The sequence below is a fragment of the Schistocerca nitens genome, chromosome 2, assembly GCF_023898315.1.
Source record: "Schistocerca nitens isolate TAMUIC-IGC-003100 chromosome 2, iqSchNite1.1, whole genome shotgun sequence".
Taxonomy (NCBI): Eukaryota; Metazoa; Arthropoda; class Insecta; order Orthoptera; family Acrididae; genus Schistocerca; species Schistocerca nitens.
Genome location: NC_064615.1, coordinates 903,945,967 through 903,965,761, shown reverse-complemented (window position 1 = coordinate 903,965,761; position 19,795 = coordinate 903,945,967). Strand labels below are relative to the sequence as shown.

The window sequence follows — 19,795 nt, the reverse complement described above, 5'->3', positions numbered from 1 at the left end:
CGATGACCTCCGCAGTTTGGTCCCATAGTCCGTACTACAAATTTTGTAATCTATTTTTTGACTATATCGTGTTATCCTATTATCTGAGTATATCGACAGTACAGTACGTAATGAAACTAAGCCATTGGTCTGTTCCTTACAACTTTCAAGTCTCCCATACATCGGCCGGCCGGAGTGGCAGAGCAGTTCTAGGCGCTACACTTTGGAACCGCGCGACCGCTACGGTCGCAGGTTCGAATCCTGCTTCGGGCATGGATGTGTGTGATGTCCTTAGGTTAGTTAGGTTTAAGTAGTTCTAAGTTCTGGGGGAATGATGTCCTCAGAGGTTAAGTCCCATAGTGCTCAGAGCCATTTGAGCCATTTCTCCCATACATCAGTCATTTCGAAGTTACTGTTTTGAACCTAACGTAACCTCACCTAACGTAGCGCTGTCATCAGGCTCTGGGACGTGTTGGAGAGAGGTGTTGTTCTGTAACAACAATCATGTTTTATTGTATGTTTAAGTGCAGTGTGTACAGTTTCTTCCCATACTTGCAGACGTAATTAACTTTCGCCTGCTGCTTAATCACTGTGTTTATGATCTAGCTACTAATGGAAATTAATGTCGGACGGGGAGTTGACAACGCTGTGCAAGTAAGAGTCGTCGGCAGACTCAGATAAACAGGTGTGGTGAATCGAGTCCTATGTTAAAGATGTAAGAATCACTTATTCATTTGGTGTGATAGCGACGAAATGAATGGCGAAGTGTGCATAAACTGTTCAACTGTTACAGCATATTGGACCGGCTGTAGCTACTCAGTAAACAGGAAAAATTAAAAGACAAGAAATATTGAAATACACAATAAGAAAATTAACGCGGTCAAGATAGAGATTCCGTGAAATGATGATGCTACGGCAGCATAATATTTAGCGTCAGCTGAGTGGCAGAATGGATGGCTTCGTGCTTTGTTTTTAGAGTATTTTCGAAGTGTCATAGTACACAACTGACCATTAAAATTGCTACACCAAGAAGAAATGCAGATGATAAACGGGTATTCATTGGACAAATATATTATACTAGAACTGACATGTGATTACACTTTCACGCAATTTGGGCGCATAGATCTTGAGAAGTCAGTACCCAGAACAGCCACCTCTGGCCGTAATAACGGCCTTGATACGCCTGTGCATTGCGTCAAACAGAGCTTGGATGGCGTGTACAGGTACAGCTGCCCATGCAGCTTCAACACGATAGTACAGTTCATCAAGAGTAATGACTGGCGTATTGTGACGAGCCAGTTGCTCGGCCACCATTGGCCAGACGTTTTCAATTGGTGAGAGATCTGGAGAAAGTGCTGCCCAGGGCAGCAGTCGAACATTTTCTGTATCCAGAAAGGCCCGTAAGGTCCTGCAACATGCGTTCGTGCATTATCCTGCTCAAATGTAGGGTTTCGCAGGGATCGAATGGAGGGTAGAGCCACGGGTCGTAACACATCTGAAATGTAACGTCCCCTGTTCAAAGTGTCGTCAATGCGAACAAGAGGAGACCGAGACGTGTAACCAACGGCACCCCATACCATAACGCCGGGTGATACGCCAGTATGGCAATGACGAATACACGCTTCCAATGTGCGTTCACCGCGATGTCGCCAAACACGGATGCGACCATCGTGATGCTGTAAACAGAACCTGGATTTATCCGAAAAAATGACGTTTTGCCATTCGTCCACACAGGTTCGTCGTCGAGTACACCATTGCAGGTGCTCTTGTCTGTGATGCAGCGTCAAGGGTAACCGCAGCCATGGTCTCCGTGCTGATAGTCCATGCTGATGCAAACGTCGTCGAACTGTTCGTACAGATGGTTGTTGTCTTGCAAACATCCCCATTCGTTGACTCAGGGAGCGAGACGTGGCTACACGATCCGTTACAGCCATGCCGATAAGACTGCTAGTGATATGAGGCCGTTGGCATCCAGCACGGCATTCTGTGTTACCCTCCTGAACCCACCGATTCCATATTCTGCTAACAGTCATTGGATATCGACCAACGCGAGCAGCAATGTCGCGATGCGATAAACCGCAATCGCGATAGGCTATATTCCGACCTTTATCAAGGCCGGAAACGTGATGGTACGCATTTGTGCTCCTTACACGAGGCATCACAACAACGTTTCACCAGGCAACGTCGGTCAAATGGTGTTTGTGTATGAGAAATCGGTTGGAAACTTTCCTCATGTCAGCACGTTGTAGGTGTCGTCACCGGCGCCAACCTTGTGTGAATGCTCTGTGAAGCTGATCATTTGCATATCACAGCATCTTCTTCCTGTCGGTTAAATTTCGCGTCTGTAGCACGTCATCTTCGTGGTGTAGCAGTTTTAATGGCCAGTAGTGTATTACCTATTACTCGAATTGTCGCCACTAGTGAGCAACAAGGTGGCTGAATGGTTTGCTGGAAGGGATCCGGCAGCCTTTCTAAACCATAAGTGTCAGCACTCCGGAACGTTGCTGCAACGTTCCAATGTAGTTCCAAGTCGTCTAAAGACAGAACGTGCTTATCATGGGATCATGTGGTGAACTGTCTAGCACGCTTTAAAAAGTGAGAGCCACTGCTAGCCTTTGGTGCTGTTTAAACCCCCTGCTGTAAAGGAAACAAGTCGACAGACCAATTTGGCACCACTTCTTAGGTTTAAAGTAACTGTGTCTTTTGTTCAGATGGTTCAAATGTCTATGAGCACTATGGGACTTAACATCTGAGGTCATCAGTCCCCTAGAACTTAGAACTACTTAAACCTAACTAACCTAAGGACATCACACATATCTATGCCCGAGGCAGGATTCGAACTTGCGACCGTAGCGGTCGCGCGGTTCGAGACTGAAGCGCCTAGAACCGCTCGGCCACAAAGGCCGCCGTGTCTTTTGTAGCAGTTCAAGATCGACCACTCTGGAACGTTACGTAGCCTGGAACTGGTGTCTTCAAATGGCCAACTTCACATTTCAGGTATATTCCTGGGCGTGAAACATTTAAGTTCGTACAAAGACTCAGCTTTAAGAGAAATCCGAATCTTTGCGGAAATTAGTACCTTTTAATGTAACAGCCGGCCGGAGTGGCCGTGCGGTTCTAGGCGCTACAGTCTGGAACCACGCGACCGCTACGGTCGCAGGTTCGAATCCTGCCTCGGGCATGGATGTGTGTGATGTCCTTAGGTTTAAGTGGTTCTAAGTTCTAGGGGACAGATGACCTCAGAAGCTAAGTCCCATAGTGCTCGGAGCCATATAATGTAACTATGTAGGTATCGAGTTGCAACAATCATCCAAAAATAGCTCTGTCTATGTTTCATCATTATCTATTTATGGTCTCAAGGCCGCACTCGCAACGTACGTAAAATGGATATGCAGATTTTAATATTCATTAATTAAAATAGTTTCTGGATTAATTTTCAACTCCAGGTGCTACAATTTCTTTAATTACGTAATTATAACGTCAGGCGCTACAGTTACGTCGTACGTGAAACAGCCTGTAGTTCAAGACTCAACCATAATGCTGTTTCCCGTGCACGACGATAGTAACGCATGTTACTGGGCGTTTATTGCGACTTATAATACGCTTACATATTAAACAGAATGCAAATATTCTACTCCTCTCAAATGTGTTTCAGATCCATTACCAGAGAATAACCAACCGTCACGCCCAGTGTTTCGGTCACACCGCATTAAAACTGTGTTACGTACGCGACACTGTTGGCATGCTCACGCGAGATTAGCGTGCCAACTTTTCCCATCTGGGCGGAGCTCTGTTTTTGTAGCCGGGACTCGCAGCCACCGTATACGGGCTTATTCCGGAGGCGGCGCCTCTGAGGGGAAGTTGGAGAAACTGGAATTACAGAGGCGGGCTCAATGGTTGGTGGCGAGTGCGACAGAATGAAGTAGCGGGTAGCTACTTAAGAGAACACTCGCGATTAGTTTGTGATCGATTTCTGACAGTTACTATCTAAACCTCTTACGTTGGATGTTTTAGTTATCGTCATCATAAGCAGCAGTTGCTTGACACCCACTGGTAGATGACGTTTTTCCAACACTACCGGTGGTATTCTGTCCGTGTTAACTGGACGCGATATTTAAAGTTTCTGCTAACTATAGAGATTATACGCTGCTTCTATCATGCCCTAATACATTGTCCCTCGATGACATTCACTTACTTCATCTCCACCGACCGATGTACGAGGGTAAGTCAGTTATTATCCGCAAAGCAGTTATAAAATTTTATTGTAATCAAAAAGCAAACTTACATGAACATCATTTTTCGACATAGTCTCCTTGCGTTTCAACGCGCTTGGCCCATCGTTGTACAAGCTTCCTGATGCCCTCATGCCAGGAATCCACCGCTTCTTTCACTGCTTCGTCCGAGGCAAATCGACGGCCCCTTAATGCCTGTTTGAGTGGACCAAACAATTGATAATCAGAAGGGACAAAATCGGGACTATATGGAGGATGATCCAGTGCTTCAAACTTGAGTTTCTGGATCGTTTCAGCAGTGTGGGCTGCAGTATGCAGACGGGCATTGTCGTGCAACAACACAACACCTTTTGACAGCAATCCCGGGCGTTTGCTTCGAATTGCAGGCTTTAGCCTGGCAGTAAGCATCTCACTGTAACGGACACTGTTTATTGTTGTGCCCCTTTCCCCATAATGTTCCAGTAGGACCTGGTGCGTCCAAAAAAACCGTAAGCACCAGTTTTGCTGCCGACGGTTGGGTCTTGAACTTTTTCTTCCACGGCGAATTTGGATGTTTCCATTCCATACTCTGCCGTTTGCTCTGCGGCTCGTAATGATGGATCCGTGTTTCGTCACCAGTAATGATCCTGTCTAAGAAGTTGTCCCCTTTGTTACCATAGCGATCCAAATGTTTTTTCAGATGTCCAAGCGTGTTTGTTTATGCAACTGTGTGAGTTGTTTTGGGATCCATCTTGCACAAACTTTATGAAACCCAAGTCTGTTGTAGATGATTTCGTAGACAGGAGACTAATTTGCATACGATGTGCCACTTCGTCAATATTAATCGTCTGTCTAAGAGAATCATTTCACGTGAAAGCTCAGTGGCTTCTTCATTTGTGGCGGTAAACGGTCGTCCGGCTCCTTCATCGTGCGTAACACTTGTTCGACCATTTCGAAATTTTTCAAGCCATTCGTAGACACTCCGTTGTGGCAAATTACTGTTCCCATACTGTACCGAAAGTCTTCGATGAATTTCGACCCCTGAACGCCTTCAGACCACAAAAAACGGATCACTGAACGTTGCTCTTCTTTGGTGCAAATAGACAGCGGAGCAGCCATGATTAACAGCACGGCAGCGACAACGAAACTAACCTAGCAGCTTGAAAACTGAGAAGATCTATTAAAAAGTAAACAAAGCATGCGTAATCAACGTAAAACGACAGTACTACCAAAATAAACAATAATGTAACTAAATTGCGGATAATAATTGACGTACCCTCGTATGAAACAATTTGGCAGTCTGTATTTTACGTATCTCAAGTGCTGCAGCGTCGCACTGTTTCTTGGTACCCACGGTGCTATGCCTGTTCAAAATGGTTCAAATGGCTCTGAGCACTATGGGACTTAACATCTGAGATCATCAGTCCCCTGGAACTTAGAGCTACTTAAACCTAACTAACCTAAGGACATCACACACATCCATGTCCGAGGCAGTGTTCGAACCTGCGACCGTAGCGGTCGCTCGGTTCCAGACTGTAGCGCCTAGAACCGCACGGCCACTCCGGCCGCCTGTATGTTTTTAACTCTGTATGTTTTTCTATGTATCTGTAGTGTGTCGTGACCATATGTCAATGAATGGAGCTACAGTGAATTTATGAAATCGCTTCAATCATTTGTAATAGCCCTGTATTTGAAAATTTGTGCTTTCTTAGAACAGATATGGAATTCGCACCTGATAATGGCAGAATACTGCCGAAACGCGTCGTGCTAATAAAATGTTAGTAACAAGTGACTGTTGCAGTATATATTATTTCATTAAAATCTTACAAAACAGTCGCAGCCCTGAAATAACATCCGTACAGCATGGATAAATTTAAGTTTAATATTAATTACAATGTAAAAGTAACTGTAAATGCATCTGATGGTGACAGCATGCTGCCGAAACGCGTCCTGCTAATAAAAATACTGACAAGATCAGTTTCCTGTAATTTCTGAAGTATTGTTTCCTTGTCTGCATATTTCTAAGGTAAACAGAAAAATATAGGATGTTGCATTCCATTCATGTCAGTGTTGTACCGCACTGAAACTCCGCCTGCCATTTACGCCGGCCACGAAGTGGTTCCTTCATCTTCGGAAACAAATCAGATCACAAGGACTTAAGTCCGGGGAGTGTGGTGGATGGTACAGTACTTCCAAGTCCCACCGACCGAACAGAGCATTTACAGCTTGCGCTTTACGCGCCCGCGCATTGTCGTGCAAAGTGATGGGTGGGTTGCGCAGAAAGTGTCGCCGCTTCTTTCGCAAAGCTGGTCGCATGTGATGCTCCAAAAATGAACAGTAATACTGTGCATTGACGGTCTGCCGTGGAGGAACGTAATGCGTTAGGATAACACCATCATAGTCATACACGAGAATCACCATAACTTTCACCATACTGGGGCTCTGACGCACTTCCGACTTTCGCGGCGACCGATAATGACGCCATTCGTTGGATTGGCGTTTCAGTTTTGGCTTCACGGCATTCGCTTCGGAACTGTTCCAGAGATTCGACAGGCAGTAGACCGCATCATTCGCACCATCAAAAGAACAGGCTCTGCTAACGGTATACTACGCCTTACACATGTCTGCCAACGGGTTCTGCACAACGCTGGTGACTACTTTGAAGGATAGTAACAGGTGCAAACATATAACTCTTTTGTACCGGTTGTGCATAAATAGTTGCCACTATTTAAGCTCCAACCCTCGTATTAAGAGTGAAGGAGACAATGGTAGTCTGAGATAAAGAGAGGGACGCAGTGACAGTGGAACGTAGTTGACAATGATAGAACAGTGTTAGGAGAAGATTGAAGGAGACTGTGTCAGTGGGAGAGGAATAAAGAGACGGAAAAATTGAGTGTGGAAGAGAGATAGTGATAATGGGAGACAGTCTATATGGCAGTGACAACGAGGAAGAGAGAGATAGCCGCATTGAGAAGAGACAGCAGCAGTGGGAAGGAAGTAATGATATATTAGCAGTAAGAGAAAGCAAGAGAGGAGGTATTATTAGTTGGACAGAACGAAGGAGACTGTGGCTGTGAGACAGGACACTGTGACAGTGAGAGAGACGGAAAGAGATATGACAGTTTGTTGGGCTGAATGAGTGAATGAGAATGGACAAGTGGGAGCGGATGGGTTACATTTATGGGGGTTGTAGGAGGGAGAGGTGAGTTGCTTGTTAAAAAGAACGAATGTGTTCGCGTGTCAAAATTTTTGGGGAAAAGTTCTTAAAGGTGCTGAGGAAGGTAAAATGAGGCAGCTGGTACGCCATTTTACAGCCAGAGATTTTTAAGAAGGAGGATGCCTTTTTGTGCATCGATAGGAGCATTTTTCCGCTGGTAACTTTTTCCCTGATTTCAGGGGATTGTGTCGTGCTGGAGTCCCGGAAGCTAATGGCCGGTGTCAACACCTCGTTTGCTGGAAATTCATGGAGAGTCTTCTAATTTTCGTCTGTAACAGCACAGCGATGTAAGAACTTGTTCCTTCATCTGTTTATTTATTTTGATTCCACCCGTCCGTTCCTGTACGAAATGAAAAGCCATCCCGGCCGGCGCTCGTTAGGGGCTTATCTTTTGAGGGGCCGGCGGAATTCTCGTGTCTCGCTGGCCTGTCGGCATTTTCGCAGACGCGGAAGCTGGAAGCAGCCGCTAGACGGGTAATGGAGCTCATCTGTGCCGGCTCAGTGGAGCGCTACTCTGAAATCTGTAGCAGGCACTTTAAGGAGTGCCGAGAGGGAAATGAGTTTTATCGGCTTCTGTCGGGAGTACAATTGGAACGTCGGGACCAGATTACTCGCAGTCGGCGAGACATCGGATGTTAATAGGGGAGTATGAAAATAGCACGGCGATTCCTCCGTCCGCCTGCTTTGATTACAGCGGTAGTGAGATCACTTCCAACGACGCACGGTAGCAGACTGTGTGCGCTGAAAAAATACTTAAATACAGGGTGAACATAAAGTCCGGGAACACTTTCAGTTATTTATTGCACAAGAACCAAACATTGTACAGGTATCATACGTCTGTCATTTTGAAGAGAAACCCTGAATTTTTTTTCCATGTATACCGCCACAGCATAGTTTGGTAATTTGCCGATAGTCAGCGCTAGTTGCAAACTTGGCGAGTTCATGTGTGCAGCGAGCTTTCTGTGTGTTGGAGTTCTACAAAAAACAAGTGCGCTACAGCTGTTCAAAAGATGTTTAGAACCGAGTACGGTAAGAAGCCACCAACAAGAAAGGCCATTTACCACTGGCACAACAATTCGTTTCGACGGGTTGCTTGTGCCCGACGACTGTGCCGCTGAAGTGGAGTTATTGATCGCAGTTTTCCGAAATTCCTTCACCAGGGAAGATGAATGGAATATTCCAGAATTTGAAACACGAACAGCTGCTAGCATGAGTTTCTTAGAAGTAGATACCTTAGGGGTTGCGAAGCAACTCAAATCGCTTGATACGGGCAAGTCTTCAGGTCCAGATTGTATACCGATTAGGTTCCTTTCAGATTACGCTGATACAATAGCTCCCTTCTTAGCACTCATATACAACCGCTCGCTCACCGATAGATCTGTACCTACAAATTGGAAAATTGAGCAGGTCGCACCAGTGTTTAAGAAGGGTAGTAGGAGTAATCCATCGAACTACAGACCTATATCATTGACATCGGTTTGCAGTAGGGTTTTGGAGCATATACTGTATTCAAACATTATGAATCACATCGAAGGGAACGATCTATTGATACGTAATCAGCATGATTTCAGAAAACATCATTCTTGTGCAACGCAGCTAGCTCTTTATTCGCACGAAGTAATGGCCGCTATCGACAGGGGATCTCAAGTTGATTCCGTATTTCTAGATTTCCGGAAAGCTTTTGACACCGTTCCTCACAAGCGACTTCTAATCAAGCTGCGGGCCTATGGGGTATCGTCTCAGTTGTGCGACTGGATTCATGATTTCCTGTCAGGAAGGTCGCAGTTCGTAGTAATAGACGGCAAATCATCGAGTAAAACTGAAGTGATATCAGGTGTTCCTCAGGGAAGCGTCCTGGGACCTCTGCTGTTCCTGATCTATATAAATGACCTGGGTGACAATCTGAGCAGTTCTCTTAGGTTGTTCGCAGATGATGCTGTAATTTACCGTCTAGTAAGGTCATCCGAATACCAGTATCAGTTGCAAAGCGATTTAGAAAAGATTTCTGTATGGTGTGGCAGGTGGCAGTTGACGCTAAATAACGAAAAGTGTGAGGTGATCCACATGAGTTCCAAAAGAAATCCGTTGGAATTCGATTACTCGATAAATAGTACAATTCTCAAGACTGTCAATTCAACTAAGTACCTGGATGTTGAAATTACGAACAACTTCAGTTGGAAAGACCACGTAGATAATATTGTGGGGAAGGCGAGCCAAAGGTTGCGTTTCATTGGCAGGACACTTAGAAGATGCAACAAGTCCACTAAAGAGACAGCTTACACTACACTCGTTCGTCCTCTGTTAGAATATTGCTGCGCGGTGTGGGATCCTTACCAGGTGGGATTGACGGAGGACATCGAACGGGTGCAAAAAAGGACATCTCGTTTTGTATTATCACGTAGTGGGGGAGAGAGTGTGGCAGATATGATACGCGAATTGGGATGGAAGTCATTACAGCAAAGACGTTTTTCGTCGCGGCGAGATCTATTTACGAAATTTCAGTCACCAACTTTCTCCTCCGAATGGGAAAATATTTTGTTGAGCCCAACCTACATAGGTAGGAATGATCATCAAAATAAAATAAGAGAAATCTGAGCTCGAACAGAAAGCTTTAGGTGTTCGTTTTTCCCGCGCGCTGTTCGGGAGTGGAATGGTAGAGAGATAGTATGGTTGTGGTTCGACGAACCCTCTGCCAAGCACTTAAATGTGAATTGCAGAGTAGTCATGTAGATGTAGATGTAGATGAAGAGAAGCGGACGTCCCAGTGTGAGTAAAGTGAATGTGGAGGGCGCACGAGAGATATTCATGAGTCCAAAGAAATTGGTGCGTCGTGCATCCTGTGAACTCGAAATGGCTCCAATGGCATGAAACCATTCAAACTGGAGCTAGTGCAGAAGATCAGTGACGACGACAAAGACAAGCGTTTTGTGATTCGTTAGCAGTTGCAACAATTGAATGAGAATAGGGATGGAATTGTTGATCGCTTAATTTTTAGCGACGAAGCCAGTTTTCACACTAATGAGAAAGTGAGCAACCATAATTGTCGAATCTGGGGTACAAAGCATCCACACGAATGCATTAAATTTTAATGAGATTCCCCAATGGGGAAACTGTACAGGCCATTATTCTTCGTCGAGAGCATTGTCACTGGATATTCCTCTTTGGACATGTTGCAGTAATGGCTGACGCCTCAAATGCAATCGGACTCTCCGTTCATCTCTCAGCCGGATGGGGCTCCACCCCATTTTCATTGTGAAGTTCGTGGGTATCTGAACACGGAACTGCCGCATCGATTGATCGGCCGTGCTACAGAAGGGGACAGCTGTTTCATGAAATGTCTTCTCCGATCACCAGATCTCACTCCGTGGGAATTTTTTCTGTGGGCACATAAAGATCTGGGGTATATACCGTGTATACCACATCATGTAGCAGACCTCCTGGAGAGAATACGGGAAACGACTGCCACAGTCGACGATGCCATGCTGGGACGGGTATGGCAAGAATTCGATTACCGTATTGACGTCTGCCGGGTCACTCTTGGTTCGCATATCGAATGTTTATAAAACAACTTTCAGACTTTCTCTTAAAAATGCAATATATATGACGTCTGACAATGTTTAGTTCTTGTGCAATAAATAATTGAAAGTGTTCCCAGACTTTATGTACACCCTGTATATAGGTGTCCATCTGGGAACATGCTGTCCAACGGAAAGTACTAATACATGAGTACTATTGCAGGGAAAATATCATACTCATCAAGCTTACGATACTTGTCTAATGTAAAGAGATTAGAGTAGATACAAACATTTCCTCCTATTCTGCGTGCCGATTCAGTAATTCTTTCACTTATAATTGTTCTAAACAGCAATTCAAAAACGAACAAGTGGAATCGTTATAACAAGGAGACTGCAGGTGAGCGAACTGCGAAGAAACGTTGTCAGGGTTGACGAAGCATCGCAAATGTTTGAAGTCGCACGAACACGGTGCGTTCAACTGTTGAAAATATTGGAACCGTACCGGTGCGTCCAAATTTTGGGTAAATATACAAAAAAAAGACACACTACAAAGGAATCATCCGAATGTGACGGAAATCGGTAGTTATGATGTACACGTATAGTAAAGCAAATGGCTACAATTTCAGAAAACTTGGCTGGTTTATTCAATTCACAAATTATGCATGTCAATAACGTGTTGTTCCACCTGTGGCCCTTATGCAAGCACGTATACGACTTGGCATTCGTTGAGTTGTCGGATGTCTTTCGGAGGGAAAACGGTGCCAAATTCTGTCCAGTTGGCCCATTAGAGCGTCAAAATCGCGAGTTCTTTGGAGAGCCCTTCCTATAACACTCCAAACGTTCTCTATTGTGGACAGATCTGATAACATTGTTAGCCAAGAAGAGGTTTGGCGAACACGAAGACAAGCAGTAGAAACTCCCACCGTGTTCCAGCGGGCGTTAACTTGTTGAAATATAAGCCCAGAATGGCTGGCAATAAAGGGCAGCAAAACGGGGCGTAGAATATCGTCGAGTTACCGTCCCGTAAGGCTGCTACGGATGAACAATCGAAGGGGCGCTGTTGTGAAATGGAAAGGCACCCAGACCATCACACCTGGCTGTCGGACCGTATTCGTAGGCGAGTAAGGTTGGTATCCCACGGCTGTCTGGGGCGTCCTTAGACACGTCATCGCTGGTCATCGGGGCTCAGTTCCATGTGGGTCTCATCACTGAAGACAGTTCTTCTCCATTCAATAAGATTCTAGGCCGACGACGTGTGTGGAGAAGCCCTGGACAGCATGAGATACCAAAATGACTGTCGTCCGCTATATGGACCGACAGCCGTGAATGATGATTTGGGTACCTTTTCATAGCAGGACCCCGTTGATTGTTATCCGACGATGTTCTACGCCCAGTTTTGTTGTCCCTCATGGCAAGCAATCCTGGGCTTGCACTTGCGCAAGATAATTCCCGCTCGGACACGGCGACAATTTCTGCTTCTTGTCTTCGTCCTTGCAAAACTCGACCTTGCCCATCAAGGTCGCCAGATCTCTCCCTAATTGGGAATGTTTTGGGCACTGTCGGCGGGTCCCTCCAACCATCTTGGGATTTTGACAACTAATGCGCCAGTCGGACAGAATTTGGCACGATATCCATCAGGAGGGAGGGAGGATACCGAACAATTGTATCTGCCAATGCCATTGATAATGTTAAATGGGAAAAGATGTTTGAGGTACTCAAAAAAGTAGGAATAGACTATAAAGATAGAAAAATGATATGGAACCTGTACAAAAACGAGACAAAACAAGAAGAGGTGCAGATACGGAAAGGTGTCCGACGAGGTTGCGCACTATCCCCTGTTATATTTAACCTATACATTGAAGAGGCGCTGAAAAAAGTATGGGAAAATTCACAGACAGGTGTAGCAATTCATGGCCAACGAATAGATATGATAAGATATGCCGATGATATAGCTGTCCTAGCTGAAAGTGAAGATCTTGTAATCCTACTAAATAGAATGGATAAAGTTATGGAGGAAGAATATAATATGAGAATTAATAAAGCAAAAACAAAAGTAATGGCATGCGACAAAAAAGATCAAGTGAAAGTCCAAGTTAATGTAGGCAATGAACTGCTTGAACAAATTGATAAATTTACTTATCTGGGCAGTAATATTACCAGGGATGGAAGGAGCAAGGGAGAAGAGAGAAGTAGAATTGCTCAAGCAAAGGATGCTTTAAACAAGAAGTTAAACATCTTAACATCTAAGAGCGTCAGCCTTGAAATCAGGAAAAGATTTTCGAAATCATATGTGTGGAGTGTGGCATGCTATGGGTGTGAAACATGGACTTTCGGGACAGAGCAAGACCAGAAGCTAAATTCTTTTGAAATGTGGTGCTATAGACGCATGCTCAAGAGCAGGTGAGAAGAGAAGCTTCTGGAGTTTCATTGTTAAAAGAAGAGTGCAATTTACAGGCCATCTATTAAGACATAAAGGACTCCTGAACACAATCATAGAGGGATATGTCGAGGGTAAAAGACCAAGAGGAAGACCACGGCTGAGGTACATGGATCAAATCGTGAAAGATGTGGGATGTAAAACCTATAAAGAAATGAAGAGAAAAGTTGAAAGACGCACAGAATGGAGACAAGCTTCCATTGTAGCTGTTGCAAACCAATCCTTGGATTGACCACTACAGAAGAAGAAAGAGCAAAATCAGCATCTGAAGAGAGTCGAGTATAAATGTATCGATATCGAGCTGAAAGTACTCCATACGAAGTAGTATCGATTGTTCTTCTGGCCCCCATGTACACCTCAGTCGCCAGTACGCTGGCAGCTCCGCCATGCTGGTCTTACAATGGCCAATAGAGACTGAGCGGCTGACGTGTCAACTTCTGCTAGTGACGTCATTCGGATGTGGTTTCGAGTGGCGTGGAATCAAGACACCGTTCTCTGGCTGTTTTTGGCTTTGCAGACCTTGGAGCCGCCACTTCCCTCTCAAGCAGCTCCACAGCTGGTATCTCGAGGCGCAGTGCACTCCGTTCCATTCCTCCCACCGAGGAAAAATCCCTGGCAGCTGTGGCGTTCCCGATTGATATTTTTCATGGAAATCTGTTAAACATCTTCAGAAAAATATTTCATATTCAATAGTCAATATCATGTCGGTCACCTCCAAATATAATTAATAGAGCAGTCAAAACGGCGAAGTTATAAATAATTGAGGACTGTATTGTGGTGCATGCAGTTTAAGATTCCAACAATGCAGTCTGCGAGTGAATAAACTCCCATACGGATACGTTAACAGTTTGTTCTCGCAGATGTGTTATGCTTTAGATAGCGGGACACCATAACGTAATCAGGCACACATAGTCCGATCCACGAACGATAGCGGTTCGCGCATGTCGAACCACGGACGCGAATTGCATTGTTGACGATTCCAAACGACAGTTGCGGTGTGTGCATGCGCATGGTTCAAATGGCTCTGAGCACTATGGGACTTAACATCTGAGGTCATCCGTCCCCTAGAACTTAGAACTACTTAAACCTAACTAAGCTATGGACATCACACACATCCATGCCCCAGGCGACCGTAGCAGTCGCGCGATTCCGGACTAACGCGCCTAGAACCGCTCGTCCACCACCGTGGCCGGCTGCTCAGATCATTGGGATGTGCGGTGAAAGTAACTACGTAACATCCGAAGAAGTAATACACAAAGGAATTAAACACTTTAGCTGCCAGCTGGCATTCGGCGGTCATTGTTGTCTTTCGGGATTGTGTGGAGTGTTTTCCGAAAGTCCGATGGTATGTCTCCAGTCTGATAGATTATGCACTGCAACGAGTATTTGTCTGATTGCCATTTCTCTAAATGAACTGAGAAATTCCGAAGGAATTTTATTATGCGTAGCGCCTTATTGGTCCAAGGGAGGTCCCATGTTTCACACCCTGCAGCGTCTCACTCTATTTGGGCTCTTGTTTGCGAGTAACCGACGAAAAAAAATTGGGAATTTCGCTTGATGCTCTTCAGCTTTAAAAAAGGGGCGTTTAACAGACAGGTTAAGCAGTGTAACGGTTAAGGTACAGGCGCCCTGTGCAAGGGGTTGTTTGTTCGAAACTCATCAGATTGTTTGGAATTTTTTATTTTTAAATGTTTACGAAATTACTTTGATTGTTATTTTTATTCAATGACTTGAGTTAATTTTTTGTTTCTATTTCTTCGTCACATGATTTTAATCAACGTATTAAGTTTTTCAAATTGGTCTCATTTTTTCGTCCTATCATTCTTTTTCCACAGGGAATCTTTGTCCATATGATTTTAATTACTTTTTATGTATTAACTCCGATTTAATTTTTTCCGTTGTATCATCCTAAATGTTTGTCCATGTTACTGCATTCATTATTTCCATTCCTCATTTTGTTATTTATAATCCATTCTTTCGTTTAAATCTGCATATGCGTTACTTTGTCCATAATGGAGTAATAATCCCTGTTTTAAACGTTTTTTCATGATCTTAACCATCCAAAACAATGTACATATTGTAACAAAAATACATTTTTGACACAATTGCACAGTCAGCGTTAAATAGATTATTTCACCTTTTGTTTTTTTTAACCGATGCATCGGCAGTTTCAGATGTTTAAATACTGTGATAGATAAATACTAATAAATTCACATGCATAAAGACCTCAAGTGGAAAAAGACAGGAAGAAAAAACTGAGAGCAATTTGAAAAAGTTAATATGTTGATTAAAATGTGACAAACGAATAGAGATAAAAATTACATTTAATCTAATTAACTGAATAAAAATGATGATGGAAGTAATTTCGATAGAGATTTAAACATAAAAAATTTAAAGCAAACGACAAAGTCCGAACCCACGACCTCTTGCACGTGAGGCCTGTAGTATAACCGTCACGCTGTATAAACAGTCTGTTAAAAGTCCTTTTGTTAAAGTTGAAGAGCATCACGCGAAATTCCGAATTTTTTTTTCGTCGATTACTGGCAAATGATGGTCCACCAGGGTGAATGGCAGTAGGGTTCAAATGGCTCTGAGCACTATGGGACTTAACTGCTAAAGTCATCAGTCCCCTAGAACTTAGAACTACTTAAACCTAACTAACCTAAGGACATCACACACATCCACGCCCGAGGCAGGATTTGAACCTGCGACCGTAGCGGTCGCGCGGTTCCAGACTGTAGCGCCTAGAACCGCTTGGCGACCCCGGCCGGCTGGCAGTAGGGTATCAAACCTGGGACCTTAACTTATGTCATTGTATAGATGATTTCAAAATGTCTATGTCACTGCTGGGAACCTCTCTCTGTGAGTGAATTCTCACGTCGTGGGTTACGTATGCAGAATTTCTAATTATACTACTTGTCTTACTGTTGTGAACCTTTAACGTAAGGTACAGTTCTCTGCGAGAAGATTATGACAGCATTTTAAATTTTTAAATTCGCTCACTAGTTCTATGATCTACTGATAATCAAATTTTTGTTACCCCTGGAAGCCACTAGACAGGCACCACTGTGATCGCGACTCCTGTTAGCTGTTAGTAACATTCACTGTGTAACAGTATTAAAGGACTACATTTTCCAAACGCCGTTATTGTCTCCGATTGCAAGGTAGAAGTTTGAAAATTGACTCAAACGTGCCTACAACCTTCCTCTGTAATTGTGTAAAAGCATGGTACCCTTCGACGTCACTCTCGGGCTCTGCGACGCTTGAGGTAGCACGGTGTTGACACATGCGGAAAAAAAGCTCGGAGCTCAGATGCTTATGCTAGGTCGTTGATATTACATTGGCACAAAATTTCACCACAGCTCTTCCCAATGTGACCGTGGACGTCTCACACAATGAGAGGGTCGTCACCCCCCCCCCCCCCCCCCTTATCCATATTCCAGCCTTTCTTTTGACGCCTCTGCGACTGACGTGAGCAACGTGACACCCAGCGTTGAAATCATGAAGTTTTCTTTTGAGTGTCCGAGGAAAACATTTCAGACACACTACCGCATAGAATCTCGACGAAAAGATCTCAGGCGGGTGGTACAAGGGCGCCAATGAAACTACCCCTTTCCTTGGGGCATTTATTCCCACACATTTCAGTAGAAAACTACAGATGGCAGTATGGCGAGCAACAGGACGACGTTCTTTGACACTGTTGAAACCCCCCGGACGATTCCACCCTTTTCTGAGAACACCAATGAACGTTACAGCGCGCCTTTGGAGTGCAGTTTTTGCTGTGGTGTGTAGGGTAGGACCACTGGAGACCGTTGAAAACCATGCAAAGAAATTTGGACGCGATCTACAGCAGCAAACAGTGTTAATGCTTTTTTAGCCCACCTGTTTCATGTCCTCCTGCGGCGTGATTACGGGGCGCTGCGACGCTGATACATCGAAGACGACCCAGTTTGGCAACACCCTCGCTACCACTCGCCGACCTATGTTGAGCTCTTTAAAAACATACCTATATAGAGACAACCTGTGACTGAGTCCTAGGCGCCTGCAGATAGGCAACCTATTGACGGCTCTCCGTTTTCGCATGACTACTGGCAGTCGCAAGGGCAGCAGCGTAGCCTGCCCACAGGGACCTAGGACTCTCTTCACAGTTAATTGTGTTGCACAGTGTAGACATTGAATGCCGTATGTCATCCAAACCGACACCCAGTTGCTCTACCACGCCAGCAAAAACTTTCTTCCGCTCGAGGTCCTCAGTGTACCCTTTCCACCTATCCGTTCGATCATTTCTTCTGCACTTTTAATGTTGACGGCTGTACAGTGCAGCTCGTGCCTGTCAGAGCGCTTTTTTGCTGCGGCGTAACATTTTTGTACGTGGCGTACACTTGTGCAGGTGAAGCTGTCGTGCGGGCCGTACCGGTGGGCGGCTGTCCCAGAGGAGCCTCAGGTGGGTGGCGGTGGTGGCGGCAGCGCGGAGGAGGCGGCCGCTGGCAGCGGGGGCGGCGCGGGCGGAGACGCGCCGCAGCGGGAGCAGGGCGCGGCCCACGGTGAGCACGCAGCCTCCGCCTACACTTGATTGTCGCGACTGTAGTCGAGGTTGCCGAGGCACTCCCACACGCACGGCTACTACTAGGCGGTCGCTACTCGAATCTTGATGGTGGAAGAAATTTTCACCAGCAGTATTCGGCCGACGAGGAGGAAAGGTCGTGGCATTAAATTCCTTATCGCCAGAGCTTGCTACAGTGTGCAACGGCAAATTCCGAACCTCTCTGTAGTGTGTAATCTTTATAATTCGTAACAATGACACATTTCTTCCTTACTTGCTTTTGTGTAATGTATATAGTAAATAAGGTAAATTGTCATGATGACCTCTCCATTGGCAAAAGATTCCGTAATAGTTCCCCATTCGGATATTAGTGAGGGGACTGCCAACGGGGAGGTGACCATGAGAAAAAGACTGAATAATCAACGAAAGGATAATGTTTACGAGTCTGAAATTTGAACTTGGTAGGTAAGCTAGAAAATATGGAAAGGGAAATGGAAGACTCAATCTAGATAGAGTGGGATCAGTGAAGTGCAGTGGAAATAAGACAAAGATTTCTGGTCAGATGAGTATAGATATCAACAGCAGCAAAAAATGATATTACGGGAGTAGAATTCGTTATGAACAACAAGAAAGGACGGAGAGTGAGTTACTGTGAATAGCTCAGTGATAGTTCAGGTATACATGCCGACGTCGCAAGTCAAAGATGAAGAAAGAGAGAAAGTATATGTCCGCAGCTCGTGGTCGTGCGGTAGCGTTCTCGCATCCCACGCCCGGGTTCCCGGGTTAGATTCCCGGCGGGGTCAGGCATTTTCTCTGCCTCGTGATGACTGGGTGTTGTGTGATGTCCTTAGGTTAGTTAGGGTTAAGTAGTTCTAAGTTCTAGGGGACTGATGACCATAAATGTTAAGTCCCATAGTGCTCAGAGCCATTTGAACCATTTGAGAAAGTATATGAGGATATTTATCGGGTAATTCAGTACGTAAATGGAGATAGAAATCTAATAGTCATTGGGGACTGTAGTGCGATTGTAGGGAAAGGAGTACAAGAAAGGGGTGCGGGGCGTTATGGACTTGGTATTAGTAATGAGAGAGGAAGAAGTCTAGTATAGTTCCGCAATTAATTTCATACGGTAATAGCGAATACTCTGTTCAAGAATCACAAGAGGAGGGCGCTATACTTGTAAAAGGCCGGGAGATACTTGAGGATTCCAGTTAAATTACATTGCGAAATCAGATACTGGATTGTAAGGCGTACTTAGGAGCAGGTATAGACCAAGATCACAATTTAGAAATGATGAAGAGTAGCCTGAAGTTTAAGAGACTAGTCAAGAAGAATCAATGCGCAAAGAAACTGGATACGGAAGTGCGAAGGAATGAAGACATACGTTTGAAGTTATCCAAGACTATAGATACTACGATAATGAACAGCATAGTAGATAGTTCAGCTGAAGAGGAATAGACATCACTAAAAAGGGCATTCACAGAAATTGGAAAGAAAAACGTAGGGTCAAAGAAATTAACCGCGAAGAACCCACAGGTAACAGAAAAAATACTTCAGTTGATCGATGAAAGAGAGAAGTACAAAAATGGTCAGGGAAATTCAGAAATACAAGTCTCGGAAGTGCAGGAAAGCTGAAGCGAAATGGCTGCATGAAACATGAGAAGAAATCGAAAAAGAAAGGATAATCAGATGGGCTGACTCAGCATATAGAAAAGTCAAAACAAACCTTCGGTGAGTTTAAAAGCAAGGGTGGTAACATTGAGAGTGCAATGCGAATTCCACTGTTAACAGCAGAGGAGAGACTTGAGCAGTGAAAAGAGAACAATGAAGGCTAAAGAAAAATCAAGGCGCGTTTACAGGGATTGTCGAGCTGGGAATAGCGTTAGACAATGT

General features: G+C 44.7%; 1 protein-coding gene across 1 annotated transcript in view; it reads left to right on the top strand.

Annotated features, from left to right (window-relative positions):
* Window positions 1–19,795, top strand: part of LOC126237215 (division abnormally delayed protein-like) — a 631,733-nt gene that overhangs the window by 504,304 nt on the left and 107,634 nt on the right. The window contains exon 5 of the mRNA XM_049947101.1: window positions 17,750–17,903. Within this exon, the coding sequence (XP_049803058.1) occupies window positions 17,750–17,903 (154 nt within the window). The remainder of the gene's footprint in view (window positions 1–17,749; window positions 17,904–19,795) is intronic.